Below are 23,408 nucleotides of genomic sequence, written 5' to 3'. Positions count from 1 at the left end.
GCAAATTAATGGTTATTGGAATGAAAACGTATCTTTAGACAGCAACAAGTTAATTATCTTTCAAAATGGTAGTATTTATTTTAAGAATTATGGAAGATTTAAATCTTCTTTCAGAGTGGCAACACATATTATTCCGGAAAAACGATGTGCTTCAACGACGCTTTGTCGATAATTTACCGGTTTGTTTGATTGTTAGCGAAATATCATAGTGATTTTTCGTTCGTTTAGTGTTTTTTTGAAGTGAGTGTGGATCATTAAAATAATACGTGAGTATTTTCGTGTTTTTACTAGTTGTTTTATTATCAAACCATAAGCGCGCCATTGTGCCGCCCGCCATCATTTCGATTTTTATTTGTTTGTTCAACATGAATTAATGCACAAAATAGTATACTTTTATCAAGAAAAGTATTTGTTTACAATTGATGACATAATTTATGTTATTTAAAAATTATTGATGTTTATTAAGGTTATCAGCGCCTCACGCCCAAACCTAGCGTTGGTAATTTTTGTACTACTCCTATAGATTGCTATGTAAGACTTTATTGAAGCGTGGTACTCGTATTACGTTATTCAAAACAATTTTTCGTAGGTAAAACTGCAAGAAATACATTACTTACATGATTTTTTTAATAGTCAGTGTGTGAAGTTTTTTTACTAGATTCATTACGCTTTCCTTGACCTTAGACTTTTAAATTCGCTCTATTATTATGGAACTAGTTTCGCGGGATTACTGTGCAAAACAGAGATTTTATTTTTAGATTAGTTCGATGTTTGGTTGGTATGTTTTCACATTTCAAAAAACCTATAACTTTCAACGAGAATTGCGCGACGTGCATATTTCTAAAGCATTTTCTTTCTCAGTTTTTAAGTTTACTTAGATTGTTTCTAGACTTTCTAGTGATTGTCTGAAGGTAAAAAAAATATTAAGTGAATCAGTGTAGTGAAAGTGCATAGTGGCCCAATGACAAACATTTATGATTGTTATTATTTTCATAACGATAAATTGGTTGCCCTTCAAGTTTGATACATTTTTCCTTATACACAGCAACAATATAATAAATCCATTTTACATACTAACAATACTTGTTTTGTATGTCAACATAAGTATAACAAAAGTATTTGAACAATTTATCTACACAAACAACTACCAAACTTATTTTCTTACATGAATGATAGAATCATTCTCTCATAATGCTCATAGTTTACATGAATCTGATCACAAATCATAGACAAGTGTTCTATTAGGTAATAGTATTTATCTAAGCTGCACCTGTGAGTAACCTCTTTATCACAACACTGTGTTTATATTTCTTAACAGATAAAGCTGTATTAATGGCCAGTCTTTAGAGGTTAGATTTGCTATGGATTAATGTTCATAATACTATGCTCATAGATCTGTGTAAATATTTTAATAGGTATGTAAACTGTATGGTAGTTGTAAGTGAGAGTTTTTATAGGTCTATAGATTCAAACTTGCTGAAGATGAGGAGAAAGGTCAAGAATAATATTATATTAACTGAAAGCCCTAAGCTATATTTATTTGTGTGTTAGTCATTAAATTTTGTAGTTTTTTTTTTACGAAATGAAATTGCTTTGTTTATACAATATTATTATTTTTTCAATATTAAAGAATGAAGATTTTTTTTTTTATCAAAGACAAAAGTAGTAGAATAGTAATACACAGTAACACAACCTGAATACATTTTTCTTTATTTACTTTTTGAATAGATAAGAATAAAAGATACCTGTAGTGTAAATGACCTGCTTCAATTCAAGCAATTGAACTATCTTATGTCAATTTGTGTTCTCACCTTAAATGTAGATAAGGCTTGTATGTTTTTTATCCAATTATCTTCAGTTTTTAGTACTAATATAGAGTAAAGGAGTACACCATACTGATAAGAATGGGAAATAGGCCTCTGCTCATGATACTTCAAAGCTTATTATAAAAAAAAATATTGAAATGTTAACTTTGCCACAGTTTATTCTATGTTAAAATGTTTTTAGTTTTATACCTCCCAGTCTTTGAGCTATGAATTAATTTGAATACATCATACAGCGAAGGTCAAGATAACTTCCTGTGGCAATCAATTGACTGCAAAATGTCCAAAGTAACAAAAAGTAAGTTTAGTTTACTAATGATATAATTTTACTGCAGGGCAAGGATTGTTTCACCTTACAATTCAACTTAATTGAAGATGGCCTAGTTAGTCTCTAAACAAAAGGCTTTTATTTTATGATGGAAGCCTTGATATAAAGTATCATATTTAAAAGAAACTTGCTTTCATAAAAAAACACGAGGTTTGTGGTGCTTTGCGTAAATTTTGAGAACCAAGTTGGTCTAATTAGAAAAGACTAGCACAAACAAAAATGTATAAATATTCCCAAAAATATGTGATTAACTTGATTAACTTCAAGGATATCCACAAAATACCAATAATTAACAGTACCTACTCTAATAGTTGCTATGCCACTATAAGTACTTACAAGTTTCCGCCATTACATAAGACATCGGCTTATACTTCGCACGTGTCTACTATTCCTTGGTATTTACGAGTAGGCGCTCGGTCATCTCCAATTACGTCCGTCGTGCCAGTACTAATTATCTTGTTAGTCGTGATATGAATGAAGTGAGGTGTGGGTCCAGACTACTGTTTGTACCACACATTTTATGATTGTCAGAGTTACATTACACGGCCGGTTGTTTAGATGAAAAGGTGAATTGAAGAGTTCATGTTCATACCTTGTGTCGATGAAGTGTCAAAGGATTTCTGTCGAAAAATGAAAATGATTTAATGTTTTACAAAATTACGAAGCTATTATCTTTTTTGTGGTTGTAATTTAGCATGTGTTTGATTTGGTATTGATATGATATGCTAAAAAAATCCCGGGAATGCCAGGTGAGAAATTAACGTGTATGGGAGTTTTAATTAATCGCAACATTCTAAATTGGACGTAACAAATGTTTTTCATTGAAACTTTATTGTAATACTTAAATCAAAGGTCTGGTAATCAAAACTTGATTAAAAACTCCAATAAGGTTTCCTTTTTTGTGGTCTACCGATCACCATATCCCGTCTCGCCAACAAGTGGACAAAAAACGAACCGTATATGTTCCCCCGAGCATGACGGGCACCTTGTTTCTAAGGGTAGTGTCAGTCAACGACTTGCCTGCTGATACTCATAGCTTTAATTTATCACGCTCGTAAAAATACGCCAGTTTTAAAACTTAAGTGGTGCCCAAACAGACATCGTTTTACAAACCTTGCATGTTGGGTTGTGGATAGTTATAAAGACAATAGCTAATTGCATAGGTTTTCTGAAGTTTTCCTTGGTATAACATAATCTGCAATGACATTGATTCACAACCCCATTGCAGATTATTTTCTAGTTAAAATTTTTGTAACCAATGGCCACAAACTATATCTACACGGAACGAGACCTAATTTGACAATTACAACGTTTAAAACTGTTTTATCTTTGAATTTACCATTCATATCAAATTCTTGAATAATGCACTCATTCTCGTTGCACACAAAGAATTATTTACAACGTTTGTTCTTGTCAATGCGACTACATTGTGTAGTTGTGTGACTAAATGATACAAAATATTATAGACAATAGATTCTAGGCACGAGACTTAAAGTTCACACCGCGTGTATAAGACTGGAAAATGGCACGAACATTAAAAGTAACATGGAATTAAACTGAAATAACTTTTTAAGATGACACTATTTAATGTGAAAGAACGACGAGCTGTATTGTTTGTGATGTCTTATCTTTCTTGCTTATTTTTTGAATTATCGATTAAATACATTTTGAAAAACCTTGTTTACCTCCAGTTTAATATCTATGATCTATTAAAATTTTATTCAATTAAAAAATACTATCCAGAACTCCTCAAGATTTCCCATTAAAATTAATATGATAGCAGATTTTTTTTGCTTACTATAGTGTTATAAATATTAGCCATGTGATTTGTTTGACGAGGGTACTTCACCTTAATCTCTCAATTAGTTCCAGTTGGAAGGACGTACCTACTACGGCATTAAACCTAATCAACTGTAACGTATTTCACGTAGCACCATATTCAAAAGGTCGTCAAAACTATCTATTGGTTATATGCACAAATTTAATAGACATATACTTGTGTGTTCAAACAGGATAGCAAGATTTAGGTATCTCCGCCGAAGCCTGTTTCTGCACTAGGAAAATCCGTTTCTAAAACCTACATAGATGTCCGAAGCTAAAAGACTATTCTTAATATAAGGGATTAAGAAAATCCTACCAGGTTAATGCCGAATGCATTTCCTTCCTTTAATTTTAAGTCTGCATCTTAAATTACCATCATTATCTTATTTAAAGGATATTTCACTCCCAAAAATACTTTTATAGGATAATATACCTCCTAAAACTACCTTTAATTTTATCGTATTGTGCAATATGATACAACGCAAGTCACCTCCAAACAATTAGTTCGAGCAGAGGCAAAACTTGGTACGAAGCCCGTCCCTTCATATCAAAACGATTGAACCGTGACTTGCGCTCGCGCACTCTACCATACTTTACTATACACACACTGGTAAAATTAAAATGAACTTTATTGCTTGGTAATAAAGGCGGTTTGAGTGTCAAAATGATAACAGGGATGTATAGTCGACTGTGCTGGTTTTTTTTTTGTAATTTTATACGACGTTGTATGTTTTTTGTCTTAGCTTTGTTTTATTAACCTTTTAAGAGTAAATTAAAGCTGGTTTAGTAAAGGATGTAAAAAGCATATGGTCTTGTGCTTGCATGCTTGTAGGTCTACATCGAAAAATCGCGCGTTTTCATTCGCGTCCTATAAAACGTGCTTATTTTTAATTTAGTCTATAATTTGGTTTTCATGTTATATTTCCTTTTGACTATTCCGGAGTCCTTTCCCAGAGAATAAAAGTTTTGATGCCATTATGAAAATATCAATATGCCAAATATCATTAAAAAACATACATTCGTATAACCATTTTTATACGTGTCCCAATTTTATACGTTCAGCTAGTAGTAGGGTTTCAGATAAAGTGCCTTGATAACTTTACCATCGTTCATTGGGTTTTAGGCAAGGCATATTAAACTCTTAAAGCGATATTATCGCGGTAAGAATTAGGTCAGAAATTTTAGGTTTGCCTGTTTTGGATAGTATATAAAATTGGACTTGAAAATTTTGCCTGACAAGGAATATAAGCCTACTTTGTATTTGAAAATACACAAGCAGCTTTAAGTAAGCGAAGTTTAGTCCAAAATGAATGATTACATCTCCTAAACATGTATCTAAATACAGTTAGTATTATTACTATTTCAATAACACTCAGAAACCTATTCAGTAACTAAAGAGGTTGCAGAGTTCGTTGACATCTATTTGCTTATGTGCATTAACTTGCAAATCTTTACAACGTCGAGAAACTTGTGTCCGCAATCCACATTGTCAATAGTACTTGCAGGATGCGTTTGAGATGTTAGGATAATGCCAGATAAGTGGTTCAGGCCGCCTACCGTCATCTTAAGGAGAACTGGTGTAATTGTGGAACAGAGATGTCGCTCTACGATGTGAAGTTCATCCTCTTGCTTCCACAGCTGTAAAAGTTTAACGTTATGAGGCGGTGCGGAATGTATTACCACTTTTTTAATATAAGAGCTCGTTTGTTCGTTCTGAAACAAAAAATTGCAAGAATAGCTTTCTGAAAAGTTCCTCTGATCCTTGTTACATGATAAGGCGCTTTAATATGTAGTTTTGTTAGGGCAACGAATATGTTTCATGATTGTATTATTGAACTATTTTTTGGAAATACAGGAAAAGTTCTCTCAAAAGAAATAAATGCGTGCATTAATTATTTTATTTATTTAGCAAAATATCGCACGATGTTTTTCTATGAAATGATTTACAATGCTGACAGTATATTGATTCAATTTAGTGGAGATAAAATATTTAAAATTCAATATGAATATCTACAATTACGAATACACACACACGCCTGATATGATTGCAGACGCTCTCTCGGTTTTCTAACCTGTTTAATGTGACTTCGGTCCGATCAAGGTCGGAGAAACATAGTGTTGATTGGTACCACTAGCTTTTACCACAACAAACCTCATGAGAAAGTGTCACAATCACTCATTCGTAGTAATCGTAGTCCCACCACACATCGCTGTAAAATACCAATCTGATTAAAATAAAGATAACATTGATACTGCCAAGTTCAATGTACACCGTATTTTTGCTTATCTTTCGCAGACTTGAAACATGCATTGTTTACTCAAATTTCGTTCATTTGAGTTTAATTTACACGCTTAAAATTTATTTCGATGATACTTAAGACTACATTCAACATATTAATTGTCTAGTCCTCATAGTCAAGTACTTGTAAATAATTCATTACAGTATCAAGTGGCCACTTCAGACCATTCAAGCAATTTCGAACCATTGATTAAATCCAATCACACCTAGCCTGCACTCTAAAGACATGAACACACACGCCGACACGTCACACATTGTGATGCACAACACGCGCATCGCTGCGCGCGCGCACGCGTCAATAGACCCCCTTCCTGTGTCCACACAGCCTTAACACGACACCAAATACAGCGTTATTTGATTGTCTGCCAATTTTGAAATTGTATGTTCTATAACGTAACATTTGTATAGGCTATAAAGCTAATTATATAGTTATTAACGAAAAACTGGGCTATTCCGTAAATGTTCGGTTGATCTGATTGCACACCTACGCAGGTTGGTTGCAGGTGCATTAACAACTACTGTGTAACACGTTGGTGAACTAAGTACAGTATTATAAACAATCCTTTTTAGTAGGATGCTGATCACTCCAGATTACACCTTTTGGAACCCACGTAACCGTACAGTTCTCCTTTAAATTTTTCGGATAAAACCTTTTTCTTAGTAAATGAATTTAGCTGTTCTTCTTGATGCATCCAACCAATCCGGTCTTTGGGTTAAATAAGACTTGTATAGATAATATAATATAACACCTGTACTAAAAGAATTGCAATGTATATTCATAACCGATCGAGAACAGCGTCTAGTTACGTAGTACTATTCTATATTGTGGTATAGTAAACAAATGCACTGCACGCTACTGCTATCATTAAACAATGTTTAATTAATACGAATTGTTCAAGAGGTGCAGTTTCGTAGACATAGTTAATTATCTGTTTAGTCTGAATTCTTATGCGAGTTGGTTCATTGAATACGTTCATTCATTGTGATCTACTATAGTTAGTACAGGAGTTTTTGGACTCTGATTTACATGGCTTACTTGATTACTTCCTATTACCATGACATAAAGGTATAGTATTCTCCAAAAAATTAAAGGGAAAACTAATACAACATTTATACTGTCTTTCACCGAACGATAAATGGTTATCCAAAAATTACAGGCCTGGATACCGCTGTATATAAACCCACTGAAACGGCAATTCTATATCTTTCGCAATAAATTAACTTTATGTTAATTTAATTCGTCTGTAAATTGGGACTCTTTGTTCTAGGCAAGTAAAGTTACAACTTGCCCAAAGGTCCAAAACGCCTCAAGTTGACTAGGTATGTTTGCTAATCGTAAGTTCGTAACCGTGCCATCCAGTCGGCAGTTTACTTAGTGCTTGTGGGTTTTCTTTACCATGTTTACTGTCATTTGAGAAGCTGAATATCCACCTGTGTACTGATAGCGCTTATTCTATATTTACAGTGGATTGTTCTTTCAACTAGGCTCATTTAAAATCGGGTGAAATTATATTCTTTACAATAGAAATGTACAGTTCCAAGGGTAAAGTAATTATAAGCTGTTTTGTGCAGAATACACAAGAGTGACCTAAATAATATGTGTTTACCGTCATTTTCATAACTCTTTATTTCTAACGTATGTTTTCTTATCAAAATAACATAACTTATAATTATTTTTTGTATGTATTAATGCTTGAAAGTAATCTTAGAAACTTACCTGTATACAACAACTACAGCAAAACTTACCGTCGATTTAACTCCCGTTATAACTCACAACGTTTAACTTCACATTAAGTACTGCTAATCTTGCTTCCAACCCACAGGCCACCAAATATTGGTTCCAAAGTTTGTTTACATTAGCGAATGTATTTCTTGTCTTACAAGTAGTTTTGGAACTCCCGCCAAATTGTTGATCTAACGTCTATCTCCTAAGATTGTTTTATCAGAAGCTTTTGACATTATGAAGAGGATAATTAAAAAAATACACATTGCATGTTTACATTACACGTATGAAATATTCAACCCTTTATCGATTGGGTGCATTATTCATGCAAACTTTCCAAGGCCTGTAAGTACACAATTATGCTACCTTAGTAAGAATAAAATCAATTCATAATGTTGAACCTGTAAGGTTTAACAGGATCGATGTTAGTACAAAAACTCACGCTTGTGTCAGGTCAGTCAGGTGCAAGGTAATCTACTTGGTTCAAACATACATTTTCAAATGTCATTTCATAAATAGTTTTCTATCCTGTTTACTCTCTATGCAACCATATTTTAGTTATACAAAAGTTCACCTTGAAATGATGATTGGTTGCCATTACACCAGTGTTGGTTCAAAATTTAGACTGCATTGAATCATTACGTAGTAGGTACATTGACCCTTATGGCATCGTCCCAGAAAACAAAAGTACGCGTATATCTTCTTGCCACTTGTCAATTGACTTGGATTATGATGTTGTGGTGTTTTGTATCATGAATTATGTTTGTGTTAAGTAAATACAGATATTATTGTTTAATCGTAATTATGCATCAGCTTCTTGAATTATACTCTGAAATAGTGTCAATGATTCTATCCTAAACGGGAAAGTTTATACCTTAATTACTTAAGGTAGAAATAATTACCGTCACAAACTGGAAAACCCAAAATGCAACCAAACAAATAAATCTAGGTGAAGAAATAAAACTACACTTGTCAGACAAGCAAAAAACCAGACAATAGTTTCAATATTCTCTTATTGTGAAGCCAGAAATTTAACGTAACTGTAAAATCTAGGTTTTGTAGTGTCGCGTTAGGTCTTTGAATGTGAAAGCTAGTCGTAAATATTGTTTTTGTAGTTTTAGCTTTAAAATATTTACTTGACCTACTTAGGTCGGTAATAGCCTATAGTTGCACGTGAAGTTCAAAAGTCATTCGTGTTCATACAACGGCATGAGAAAATGTGTAAACGCATGTATCTTATCTGAAGGTAGCGGTAGTTTAATATATTGATGTAAAGTATTATGGGGGCAATATAATGTAAACAAAACTCCTAATTTAAACTCGTTTATTTAATTTGTCGTATAAAAGTACCAAATTTAGCGATGTATAACTAAAACATTTATTCGAATAGGTAAATGTAAGTAGGTTGTACGAAATTAATATAAACTTTAAACTAATCATTTAAATAACATTAGTGGTGTTCTAGTTTTAATCTCGAGTTGAATGTGTTTCCACTTATTTTACATTTTTCTTATCACTTTTTCTTTAAAGTGTATAATTACTTTATTATTTGCTGTGCCCGACAGGGTGTGTTCTATGTTATGACCTAATTTTAAGTTTTAGGTACCTCCTAGGAATGTCATGTGGAATGCAATGAAAGTTTTGAATTTGAGAGGTGCCAGGCACAATCATATTGAAATAAAAAAATATATTATATGAAATTAAAAGTGAATAATGTTGAAGCTACCTAACGCAGCCTCTTAATTGTCTCATTAAATAGATTCAATCCACTGATACATATAAAACTAAACTGGTAACGGATTGTATCGATGATTCGAAATAGTCTCGAATGTTTATTTAAAGCGATGACTCAGTGACAAGGAAATAATAAATATCGAAAAGTATTATTTAAATATATTATATGTACATACATAACCACATTATGTTGAAAAATCTCTTCTCTTAATGCTACATGCATTTATTTGTCAAGTGTGTGTAAGTGGTAAAGTGACACTTTCTAGTGTTTAGTGTTCTTTAACAAGGTGTTAAAAGTTTCATATTTCTTAGGAAGGGATTTGAAATGTTTGTTTATTTGAAACTCTAGTATTCGTTTTCACCGTTCTTTTACAGGGGTCTACTACCACGTTTTAAAGTAATATTGTAATGGCTGTGGAAGCAAGTTACCATTAAAAGACATATACGATGCGAATATAGTACCTACAGAATGAATTTAAAATTATTAAAATCTAAGGGGGTAAAAGGTTCATCATAAACGGTTATTTGATTTTTAATAGTGGCCGAATTATTAGAATTTATCGTTAAATTTTCCTAAAATGGTTCTGAGACTTCTTCGACAATTTTACCACGTCAAACATACCCTGGGCTACGATCAATGTCTGTAGTTTAATATTATGCCGATATCTGTACCCACGCCTTCGTCCACCCAAAAGCCAGTTTTTTAAAAGTCATTATGTTATAGTTTTTGTTCAGTCCTCGTTGCGTAACCATTCCATTCAAGGTCGTTATCGGCGTGCCTCTGTAAACGAATTAGAATCGCTAATGTTTTGTCTTATACGTCACATCGTTGTTAATCGAATTCCCTTCACTATACGCCGTAAACTTATAAAACTTAATTTCAATAACTAGAAATATTCCGAATCATCATGCTCCATCGGGTCATCTATATGTCAAGAATCATTGCTAAATTATACTGCAATTGTAAATTGTGTATTGACTATCTACTGCAATAAGAAATCCTTTTTTTTTTGGTTAGGCGGAGGATCCTCATGGACACCCACATCCTCGGAGGAGGAAGCAGGTAGTGTCAGACTCTTACTGACTAAACCTGAACTGCCGTACAGCGTCCCCGTATTTAGTAGGTGCGCGGCAATGCATAGCATTTCAACACGCACCGGCCGCGGGAATAAGCAATATCTTAGTTAGAGCCTATCGCTAGCTCCAAAAGTATTATTATAGTTGTGGAAGCGTTACAGAATGCTACAAAACGGAAAGCGTCTCTTTCCTTAACTGCAATATCATTGCTGAAGGCTTAACTATGCAACAGCTCCTTGTGCATGTTATAAAACGTTAACACATAATCCAAAGTTTTTATTTCAAGTAGGCCGCTATCGAGGCTCTTTCAAAACTTTACAGTATTGACTCTACCGTAGGCATAGGGTTCAAAAATGACATTCTTATGAGAAGAACCGGTAAGAGACTCCGTAAGTGACTTGGAAAAAACCCAGGTTCATCCTAGCCAACCTAACACCAGCCAGTATAAGTAATACCGTGTAACGACTATGGTTCTGGTTGCCAGGCCCTGGCAAAGTTAGTCTGAAAGTTTTCGGACCATATGTTGTTCTTGCTAATCTTATTAAACATAGGTTTCCAAACATTTCCTCTTTGCTTGAAAGACTTGTACAGTTCAACGCCCTACCCTCACTAAGTATTAATTACTAAACTATGCAAACAATTACTAGTTTACTAAATATTTGAGAAATTTGAAACTGATATTTGTTGTACAATTGATTGATAAGAAGCCTTCGTCATTCAAAAGGCTTTACATAGTCTGCGGACAACATCACATACATTGTTCTGAAGCCAAAGTAAGTTGCTAAAGCACTTGTGTTATGGAATTCAGATCCAACGAAGGTACCACAAACACCCAGACCCGAGACAATGTAGAAATAAGAATTTTTACATTGACCCGACCGGGGATCGAACCCGGGACCTCAGAGCTAGCGACACCTTGCAACCGGTGCGTACGCCACTCGACCACGGAGGTCGTCTGATAAACAAATGAGTCATACTTCCGTGCAGTTAGAGAAAGCTTTCATAATCAACCCGTTCTGTTTTACGGGACTTAGTCATTCAACTTCTACGCGTAAGGTAAGCAAAAGTAATATTTTTATCAATCGCCTTTCACATTTTAGCTGACGATTTTAAATTGCAATGCATTTTTGTAATGCATTCAGTTCAAAGTGTGGGTGGCGAGGTGAATGTGCAGTGATTGTTGTTAGAGGACTTTAAATCGGGCTTATTTATACACAAGTTATTCGAGAGATATTATAGTGCATCGGATTAGCTTTGCAATAGGTGCGAGTGTTTTTTTGTATTGTAACGACCCAGTTAAGTTATGGCTAAACGTCGTAGCGCCTTCAGGTATGTAGAACGTTGTATCTATTAATAATAAGAAGGTAAATCTTAACTTTAATTACATGAAAACTTACAACATTTTTTTCCTTATGAAATATGAAATATGACGGAGATTTGTATGATTAAAATACTCTTTAAATTTAACTTCTGGAATGTCAATCAAGGCACAGCACTTAATGAAGACAAATAAAGCATCTAACTTTGTAAACAGGTGTACCGTGCTGGAGTAAACTAAAAATAAACCTGTCGTCGAGTGTCTAAACAGATTTTATTTATAGAGGCCAAAATGTACACCACGTGCGACATAATAGAGTGTCTTTAGATGTCTCGGATGACGTAAGTGGTCTGGAAAAGAGGATTAATAACATTTAGAAATACCAAAAATAAAAGAAGTGTAAGTGTGATTTATAGATCAAATATGTAAATAAAAAGATGCGAATTCCAATTTAGTTAATCCTCGAATTCCTTTTGAATTTTTTCTTTCATTCTGTTGGGGAAAATAAAACAGCATGAATGGACTTGTGAGAGCCAAATAGTTTATATTTAAACGATAAAAATAAATACTAATTCAGTGAAATGTCTGAAGAGTGTAGGGCAAATGCCTGTGTCGCAGGTAACGACCATTGATCTTCACGCTCGCGTGCTGATGGACCGTGTGAATCTGTGTGTTAAGCCAGCCCTTAAAGCATGACATGCCAGTTTAAATTGTAGTCATTTTATTGCCACTGATGTTGAGTTGAAAATTTTAGTAGGTTCTTTTTATACCTTATACACGTTTTCTTTGTAAAACTATTCAATATAGTTGACTAAACCTCCCGTTTCACCATTTCTATCTCAACGCATAAAATATTTTTCTATTTCATCTACGAAAATAAAATGTCAATCAAATTTTTAACTATTACTCAAAACAAAGTATTGTTGTAGTGTTAACAGTAATTATGTACAGAAATGGCAATTTGGTTGATGTATAAACATGCGATATATAACATCTGTTCACACAAGTGGTAAATGAACGGCCCTTGTGCTGTAATGGTCTTTGTAAGCGCCTGTAGCGGTGCAGCGCAAACACCAGCGATTAGCGGGCCAACACACAAACGTACATACACTGTGGAACATGTGAGCTATAACTTCATTTGAAGTAGCTCATGGAGTTTCTTGACGTTTCTTCTCCATAGGAATGCCATTTTGCAACCGTGCACCTAGAGCCATTATTGTAACGATTTGACCGTAAAACGACCCATTTGAAAAAAATATTCATTTATATGTTTTCCATGACCAAATGATACCTTGAAATGCCTTTAATTTTTTTTAATTAAACCTTTTTAGAAGCCAATCTCAAAACAGTTCGGTAAGGACGAAACAGTCAGGTTATTGATTGTGTGGGAAGTTAAGTCGGCATAAATAAAAAGAATTCAATGATTTTTTGCCGATGAATTGGCTGAAACGAATTTATAATCATTCTTATTAAACATACATTTTCCCTCTACATAACAGGTTTGATACTACTATAAAAGTTGCTACCATCCTCTTTGATGTGTTTCTAAAACAATACGAACATTTATCGTTAAACCCTAATTAACGCCACACTTGGGCCACACGCCGCGCCATACCTCCTGTATGTGTGCGAGAGGTCGTTCACCTATCGCCTCTATTTGTGTAGAAGGGAAGATATCTGAGAAAGCGTTAAATAACTTTAGACAATGACCTTGGTGATATGATGAGTGTTGATGTACGTACTGTCTTGCCCCGTCATTAAAGTACAGTTTGATGGACTCGGAGATAGATTAAGTGGTGTTTTTTTTTAAGTAAATTCCATGTTTATTATGAAATAAAGGGTTATGGTCGTACGAAGATAAAAGAGTTTCAACATTACGCTACTAATTATTATTATTGGAACAAATCCTGAAGTAACGAACATCAATCCATACTTGCAAAAACATCGCGTTATAATATTACTAGAACGAACAAGTCTCTGAAGTATCGACTAAGATTCAAATATACAAAATTTCAAAAACACTATTCAAGCAAAACGTTATGTGAAGAAATCGGTTCACAAAAATATTCTTCTCAAACTTAGTAGGACGTGACATGTAATAGCAATGTACAAATATTTCTATCACTAATGTAAATAACCAGCAACGTTTTGACACTAGAAAGTGTGCTAAATATTACGCAACTGAGTCTCGAACACTAAAAGGACACTAATGCCTATGTTTACCTAGCCTAGGACATAAATGGCGCCGGTATTTAACATCCACTGTTAGTGCTTGACCGTTAATACTGACTCAATATTGACACTGCCAGGCGAAAACGATGTATATTATGTATGTGTATAGGTTTACTTATGTTCTTGGTTTCTTTTACTCGTATTTCATTAGAGACTGAGCTTATCAACACTCAAAATAGGATAGAGATAGTGGATACGCCTACGTATCAGAGTTTCTTCTGGCCGGTGATGTTTATTACATTAATATCTCTTAGGATTATTTTGACCAGTTTAAACCTTGACCCACAGCCATCAAGGCTTTTTATTCATAAACTGTAAATTAGAGAATAGCGGGTAACCCAAATATTAATTTCCTGTTTGACTTGTTCCAGGCGAATCATGAGTCAGAAGGTGTCCCGCAAAACGGCGGTCAATGAAGAAAAAGATAAGGTATGACACATGTTTTCTTCCTCCTTATCATTTCGAAGACGTTAATCTCACGAATGTATGTCAGTGTCATCGTACCCTTGATTTTTTGCAATATCTATTTTGATGGATTTCCACATCTAAAAATACTTTTACATCTAAAAATAATTTTCATGACAGCATACACTGTCAAGACAATTTTATTGCAAGTTTGAGACCATGTATGACCATTTATCACAGAATCAGAAATACAAAAGGGAAGATTGTCTTGTAATAATAATATTATATGGAATTGATTTTACAGAGGCAAGCCACCAGTCCAGTAAAAGAAATGAAAAAGAAAATGGCGGCAAACGCTGAAAAGGAAAAACAAGCAGCAGAGAAAGCCACAGAAAAGGCTGCGGAGAAAACAGAAAAGATTGTAGAGAAACCAGACAAGGGCGCTCCTAAGTCGGTAGAGAAAGCCCCAGAAAAATCAGATAAGCAAGATAAGAGTGAAAAGCCAGAAAAGAGTGCAGAGAAGAAGACCGAGAAGCCAGCAGAGAAGAAGGCTGAAAAACCAGCAGAGAAGAAGGCTGAAAAACCAGCAGAGAAAAAGCCAGAGCCGCAGGCGGAGAAGAGTAAAGCAGAAGTCAGTGCAGAAGAGAAGAATGGAAAGGTAATTATTATTAGGAGTAAATAGGTGCATTCACTATTAATATTTTTAGCTTTGTAGGAAACTGACACTAAATGCCTGATTAAAAAAAATAACGATGTGCCTAACTATTCCAGCCAGAGAAACAAGAGAGCAAAAAGCCAGAAGCGTCCAAACAGAAACAGAACGGGCGAGACCGCGTCCACAACGGTGTGTCCGACGTCACGCTTGGTACCAACGGGACCGATGACGTACTCAACGGAACGGTGAGTGCGGACTCGGAAGACGATGACGTCATGCTGGTCATCGACGACCACGACCACGACGAGCTGTTCCCCGAGCTCACGTACGACGACACGTCCGACGTCGAGTGTTTCGAACCGCCCACGCCCGAGAACGCGCCCAGTAGGAGCTTCACACGACGATCGCAGGTACCAACACTCGGTACCTGTCATTGTGCTTTGTTTTTCCCTTTGGTTCAATCGACTAATCTATTTTGTTTTGTTCGGTAGTCGATCTAGTCATCTTTTTGTGTCTGATTGTATCTGCTAAAGTCGTTATCCGAAAATGGGATGCAATAGATGACTATATTTGTGTGCTGGTTGTAGGTGCAGGTGCAGGAAATATAATCAACTAAACTAATTTTCAGTTATTCTGAGATGTGTAAACGAATTCAATTATTATATGACGTGGTGAATTGGCGATGGCAATTTAAATTTTTTTACTTTCTTTGCGGTGTTCATTTGTTGTGGTTTCTCTATGATGATTTACTGCTAAATCTACTTCTACGACTCACGGATAACAGAAGCATGACGTATACAATCCATTATGCACATAAGTAAATAAACACTCAGTTGCCATAAACACAGTAAGATTTAGCAGTAACCCATTAGTTGACGTGAGGCATCCTAACCGCACTAATCCCATGTTGTGGTAAAGGTGAAGGCGACGCGCACGCCCGAGACGCCCCGCCCCGCGTCCGACAAACAGACTGACAGGGAGCCGGACGATGTAAGTCGCGCACGACGACTGACACGGACTCTATAACACATATACACAGCTTAGGGTACAGGGGATTGTTATGTTCTGTTGTAACTTCTCTTTTATGCCAGCGACGAAACTGCCGGCGGTAATATGAGGCAAAAGAGACAGTTCTTGACAGAACTGTTCTTGGTTTGCAGAATTATCAAAACGACTAAATGAAAAAGAAAGCTTTAAATATAGATAGCAAAAATGAAGTTGATCATCATTGTTTTAAAAATATACTTAAATATCGACGAAAGTAAGTAAGGATAATTGTGTATTCGTGTTAAATATTCCGTGTCATTATTAGGTTAATTTGTGAAAGTGAAGAACACTAGATTTATTATATTATAATTATTCACGTATTCTTAATATTTAATTATTTATAAAAACAACCAAACATTTTTAAACGTATTTTCCACTTTCACACAATCCAGTGCTAGGCACATGTTTGTTCAGCTAACATCAGCACAAAACACATTTTATGCACGTTCTGTTTGCAGTACTAACACAACTGACCTAATTGTATAATTTAATCACGATGTTGCTATGTTCATTATTACGGAAACTATTGTTACTTAAAAGTGGCCCCAATTATTATAATACAGCTATTAATAAGGAGGTCATATCTTTAGAACTAGCATAATAATTCAATGATGGAAAACAATTCTTTTTGAGCACGTTTTTTTAATAAATTAGGATGTTCGTAATGTGATGATTACGAAAATCAAAAAGTTATGCATCAATATTGAAGCTTTTCAAGACTAGTCACATAAAAAAAAGACTGACTGTCTTGTCATATCGTGACCTTTTGCATGTGGGGGATTCATATACATTAACTGACCCACTTGCCATGCTAATTATTTACAAGATCTCGAAATGAGGTAACGATAATTGATTATGCGAAAAAATTTATTATACTGTAAGAAATTTTGCAAAAAAGCTAATGAGTTAAGAGCTCTCATAGTACGAGGTAATTTATAAGATTTTCTTCAAACAATTACAGCCATCGCACAAAGTACTAAAGCTCAAAGACGACGCGCCGTCGACAGACAGGAAGCTACGTTCAGCCGACTCTCCCAAACCAGATGGAAAGAAGAAGTCACAAGACTCGCCCAAGAAGCAGGATAAAGAAGGACTTGAGAAGGTGGAGGAAGGTAAAACTCTTGAGGAGTTCGGAAAGAAGGAGCAGAGCCAGGAAGAGAAGACGGAGGTCGAAGTGGTAGTGGATGTTGAGACAAACGAGGGTGAGTACTGTTCTAAGGTTATAAGACATGTCTCTTACAGCTGATAACATAATTGGCTAAACTTGGGTAAAAGTTCAGGTTTTTGTTACTTATATAAAACTAGAAATGTACCTATATGCTTGTTTTAATCTTGCTGTAGTCATATTCTTACATAGTTTTTGTTCGCGCATGCACATACATTTAATATTGATGAGTCAACTAAGAAATCAATGTACCTAAGTTATAGAAACTAAGTTCCCCAAACAAATATGCACCCATAACAAGTGGTTGAGAAAAAAGTTCCTTGTGTGAAAATCAACAGTTTGTTTTTCTTAAATAATCGTATTATAAGTAGATAAATAGTTAGTATTACTCCTTGCGCTCCTAGTATTCCTAAAACAACACTAGTATTACCTACCAATAACATGAGCGATGTCCCGTAGTCGGTAGTGCGAGGAATACGGTAACGTTATGTGTAGTGTGACCCGCCCCCGCAGGCCGCAAGCCCGACACGAACTACTCCAAGTCGCGCGTCAAGGTGTCGCCCTACCGCCGCAGCCTGCGCGGCGCAGACCAGACCAACTCCTCGCTGCTCGCCAACTACACCGGTCAGTAACAAACGCAGCTGCTCTAAACATATCACAAAAAAACTTGTTTAAATAATACTACTTTTACGGATTTTATCGCGGATTTATTTTAAAAACCACTAAAAATCCTGTTGCCCGCTACTGATCGAAAATTACCCCATGGGTCGCATATCGCTAATGATGCTTAGGCCTCCTTTACGGAAACGCGGGGCGTTGCGCGTGGCGTTGAGCGGCGCGGCCCGCACTGAATTCAAATATATGGCGTTGTATGCGTGCGCTTACGGAGAAGCGATTGTTGACGTGTTTGTTTGAAATGGAGTGTTCTTTGCGGCGGAGCTCGCGTGGGACGCGGCGACGCACGCTGCGGCAATTCTCGATGAGGCTATGCCCGAGACGGAATCTTCTGTCAGTCTTGTTTAGAAATTTTTCGTCATTCATGCTGCAAGTTGCGACACGTGCACTCCCATCTCTCGCCAACATAAAACTAGTCGATTAGGTCGAGGCGAGCGTGCGCCGCCGCGTCGCCCGCCACGCTTCCCGCCTCGCTTCTCTATAAACAACGTCGTATGTTGCTATACATTTGTGTTTACGCGTGCGACCCTGCGTGCCGCTTCACGCGCCGCTCCTCCGTAAACAGAAAAAACGGACCCGCCCCGCGTCTCCGTAAATGAGGCTTTAAATTGATAGATTAATAAGAAAAGAGAATATAAGAATAACTTTATAGATAGTCCTTAAAAAAATAGCAAAAGAGTTCATCCCTCCTATAACAAGTTGTATCCAACCGTCAGGCAACAACACGACTATGGAGATGGACATCACGGAGTCGTCGTCCGTCCTGGAGGACGCGGCGCTGGACGACAGCTCGTACCTGCGCGGGCTGCGCAGCATCCGCGGCCGCTGCTCCTACAAGCTGCTGCCGCACGACAGGACCACGCGCTCCCAGGCCAGTGCGGGGAACACGCGTGAGTTTTCATTTCTAATTATTTATTCTAAAATAATGATAAAAGTCATTTGATTCAGAAGAAGAAGTAAATATTAAAGATTTTATAGGTAGTTTAATTGACGTTGGCAAGGATGAAGAACAAGAAATTAACTGGAAACGCGTTCATCATCATCATCCATAGCCTTTGTCTTTCCATTGTTGGGCATAGGTTTCTCCTTTCTCGTGGCAATTTCCATGGCCCTTTTTTTGTCGCTGGTAAATGTGACGATCATTTACTTGTAATAGTGTACTAATAGAGGGTAGGATGTGTTTTATTTTATTAAATCAGTCAACCGCTAGCTTCGGTGTTTCATTAGCGTCCCAGTAAAAATGCTGTTACGCATTCCCGTCGGGGGTGAGAGAGGGGTATGTGGGACTCCCCGGTGAAGGCGTTCTCGGTATACCCATTAATAAGACTCAGCAACTCCGACCTCGCCTGAGTGGAGGTGGCTTGGCAGTCTATGTCATCCAGTCCCCCACCGGTGACTGCTTGCCTTGTGGCAAGACTCTCACGCTTCTCCCCAGAGGGGAAGGAAATTGGTCCTGTGTCAGCCCCGAAGATTCGAGCTGAAACGAAGTGCATTATGTTTAGCGATGTTTTGTATTGGTTTCCGTGGCTGCAGCAGCGGCTCGCCTCCCCAGCGAGCCCTCGCGGCCCACCGGCACCGTGGTGGGGCGCAAGCGCAAGCCCGACGCGGAGGAGGAGGGGCCGGGGGCGGGGCGGGAGGGGGCGGGGCCCGGCGCGCCCGGCAAGCGCATGCGCGTGCTGGAGCGCCTGGCCGAGCCCTTCCGCCGCGTGGCCGCCGCCGCCGCGCCGCCCGCCGCGCGCCGCGACGCGGAGGTAGGTGTGCGCTGTGTGTGTAGCACTGGCGAGCCTGCCTGTACAGCTGACGAGCCCCTGACTCACCGTGTCCCCAGATCGTGGGCATCAACACGGACCTGCCGCTGAGCGCGCCGGTGGTGTCGCCCGCCACGCTGGACCCCGAGGCCCTGAAGCCGGCCGAGCCGCTCCCCGGCCGCGCGCTGGCCGCGCCGCTGGCCGCCGCCCGCGACGACACCAAGCGCTGCGCCGTCATGTGAGCCCTCACCCTACGCCTAGCCACGCATACTCAGCCATACACGACAAGCTATAAGAACTCATTAAACTCAAGTCAACTAATTTTGCTGCTCAGCATTTCAAATAAACTTGATGTAGTTCAAACGGACGCCTCAAGCGAGACAAACGCAACAGGGTCTGATATTACTGTGAATTTAATAATTGAACAGCTTAATTTTGTGCAATGCACTATACTAGTTTCATCATCATCATCATCATCTCAGCCTATCGCCGTCCACTGCTGAACGTAGTTTCAATTTACCATAATTATTCGTCTGTAAGTGTGGCAAGAAAGGGTTATGCGGTGGCACCATCTGCCGTCTATATGTAGATATAGTAAGTGAAGTATGTTCTGAACTATGAATGTGTAAATTTGATATTATTACTGCCAGCAAAATTTTTGCATTTTGTTATTTCAATCAAGAAAACTGAAAACAATTTCCTTTCAATTACAAAGTAGAATAAAATGTAATAATAGCAACATTTTGTATGAAAATAGCAATAAAATGCATGAATGGTTTTAGTTATATGTAAAAGCAACCTTTATAACCCACGACATAAAGTTCAAAACACACTTCACGCAACAAAGTGTAATATAGTTAAATAGATATATAATGATTAGATATACAAAAGACAAGTATATTACAGCAATGTGTTTGTACATAATATTATTATGTATCGCAGTTTACTGCCCGACTAGCGTTTTAACTATTGACGGTTTTTTATTGGACATGTTTGGGACTACAAACTTAAAAGGTCCAATTGTTGGTTGTGTTTAAAATAATAACAACTTTGTGGAGTCGGTTGTCTGGTACAATGACAAGTGAATCTGCAAAATTCTTTTTATTTTACATTGATAAAAAATATGGATTAGAAGAGGTCATTTGTGAAGTATCTTTTTGTGGATCTTCAATCTCGAATAGTTTAATAAGTAACCCATTATTAATGCAGAAATGTGTATCGTTTTCTAGTCCTAAACATGTCCAAATGTGTTAGTTAATACTTAGGTAATCAAAGGCGGTTTATAATCGCCAAACGGATTTTATTTTATAACAATGATCATTTAGTTTAAGTTAAACACCACCCAAAGAATGAACAATTATGTTGCCGATAGCATTTGTGCATTTTCTAATAAAATACAAGCATATTATACAGAATTTTTATTTTATAATTGTTCGAAATTACTAACAAATTGTCGTCCTATCACTTACTAGCACTTTAAAAAGAATTCTGTCAAGATTAAGTTAGTTATTATAACTCCTCATCATGTCATTTCGAATATTTTTTTCATGACAATAGTTGTAAAAACCACCGAATTATTGCCATACAACAAAAATATTATTTTACGTGTTAGCAACACTTGTTTTTGACTGAGTGTTTCAAATGCGGAGGGTAATCGTACATATTACAAGAGCCAAGACTGGACAGATTTATAAACTTGTATAGTTTTTTATTTAAATACATTCTCCTAATATTTTTCGCATTGTGTGTGACATCATGAAAAAAAACTCATCCTTGTCCCAATCTTATTTACAAGTTTTTTTTTATTTCTGAATAGGTTCGTAACTTTTTATGTCTGTAAGGTATGAGACATATTTGTATAATTGTCATTATTGATGTCAATTTTTATCACACAGCTTCTGTTTAAACAAAACGAGTATTTACGAACACGTGTTTGTCCAGCGATACGAAAGTATATGATATTAAACTGATTTGAAGATATTTCATAAGATTAGGTCACTGAATAAAATAAAATGGACTTTATACACGCCCGTAGTAACAGCACAAGTAAATATATTATATCGAATCAATAAATGTTTTATACCTTGAAGAAATGTGTTTTAAAAATTATGTTTAATATTCAGCGGCCAGGCAGCAAAATTAAGAATATCGTTAAATTGAAAAAAGTTTTTATTCTAAGTGTTTGACGAGTTCGGATAGTTATATTTTTATAAAAAGAATATAATAGTGTAATATTAGTCCATAGTTTGATTTAATAGTATTATTAGGTATTGAAATTGATAATAAGGACTGGGTATAATACTAGCTGTTTGGGGAAACATAATTGCTTGACAATCATACGTAAATAACTCTTTAAATCGTTCAAAAACAAACTCCATATACAACAAACACCAAAAATCCGAAAAGATGTCAATATATGGTATCTACTATTTCAAAATCATTCATATAAATAATGTTTCATTGTACAAACCTACTATCAACGTGCATGTGTAAATAGTTAATCACAATATCAGTTAATCTAGGAATTGTATTTCCCCTACTATGTAAAGGCTGTTACTAGTATTACGCACAGTCCTTACTCATTCGATTTGCTGAGTTTCCGAGTCATTCTCAAAGCTGTGCTCAAATTCGCAACTTGGTAACTCAACGCATCGATAAGAACATTGATTTAATTCGTTTTGTGTAGATAAGTTATAGTTTAGTTCTTGAATTATATTAAATATGATGATTTTAATATAAACATGGAGGATTTTGTTAAATAAATCATTTCAATCAGTTTTTGGGTTTTATTTTCGAGTAATGTACGCTTAGATTATTCATTTTGTATTACGAGGTGTATTACGTAAAGGTGAATTAAACGGATAATGTCAGTAAAGAGGAAAACATTATGTTGAAACAAAAATTTGTCTTATCGTATTGAATTAACATTGTTTTTTATCCCTAGTTATAGTTTTATAAATAACTTAAATCATATATTAAAATATTGCAAGTTCTAAGAAAAACGAAAAGTGTTCCATAAAAACAAGGAAAAAGAGCTTCGAAGGTATAACAATAGATATTCGATTTCTGATAAAGGCCATCGAAGGTCAATAAAGAGAAAATGTTGAGTCGCGAAAGCTCGTGGATAAAAAGGTATAATTCGATGAAGGGGTTGACCCTTGTGATTCTAGTATTTATATTGTTCTGTAGGCTTAAAAAACGTATCCTCGGACTAGAAAAACTTCATCATATATCTAGTATTGGTTTTCCCGCGGTTTAGCCCGTGTAGAAAAAGCTGTGAGTACAAAAAGATTATCTAACTAGCTGTTGCCCGCGACTTCGTCCCCGTGGGTAGAAGATATGAGTTTTGATTTTATAC

General features: G+C 36.2%; 1 protein-coding gene across 7 annotated transcripts; it reads left to right on the top strand.

The window, feature by feature from the left end:
• The first annotated feature begins 19 nt into the window (after positions 1-19).
• Positions 20-22,826, top strand: LOC113494768 (enolase-phosphatase E1-like). 7 transcript variants are annotated; one of them, XM_026873221.1, is made up of 10 exons: positions 20-266; positions 14,727-14,784; positions 15,065-15,418; positions 15,532-15,825; positions 16,334-16,405; positions 17,424-17,664; positions 18,141-18,251; positions 19,019-19,192; positions 19,836-20,024; positions 20,129-22,826. In XM_026873221.1, exons 2-10 carry the CDS (start codon positions 14,734-14,736, stop codon positions 20,290-20,292), a joined length of 1,650 nt encoding a protein of 549 aa, XP_026729022.1. In that variant the 5' UTR covers positions 20-266; positions 14,727-14,733; the 3' UTR covers positions 20,293-22,826. The 7 variants fall into 7 exon arrangements, with proteins under 7 accessions (XP_026729022.1, XP_026729023.1, XP_026729025.1 ...); XM_026873222.1 differs by lacking the exon at positions 20-266 and adding an exon at positions 7,554-7,591; XM_026873220.1 differs by lacking the exon at positions 20-266 and adding an exon at positions 11,945-12,134.
• The last annotated feature ends 582 nt before the right edge of the window (positions 22,827-23,408 follow it).

This window comes from Trichoplusia ni, chromosome 6, assembly GCF_003590095.1.
Source record: "Trichoplusia ni isolate ovarian cell line Hi5 chromosome 6, tn1, whole genome shotgun sequence".
In the NCBI taxonomy this organism is placed as follows: domain Eukaryota; kingdom Metazoa; phylum Arthropoda; class Insecta; order Lepidoptera; family Noctuidae; genus Trichoplusia; species Trichoplusia ni.
Note: the sequence above shows the minus strand (reverse complement) of the source record. Positions and strands in the feature narration are given on the sequence as shown.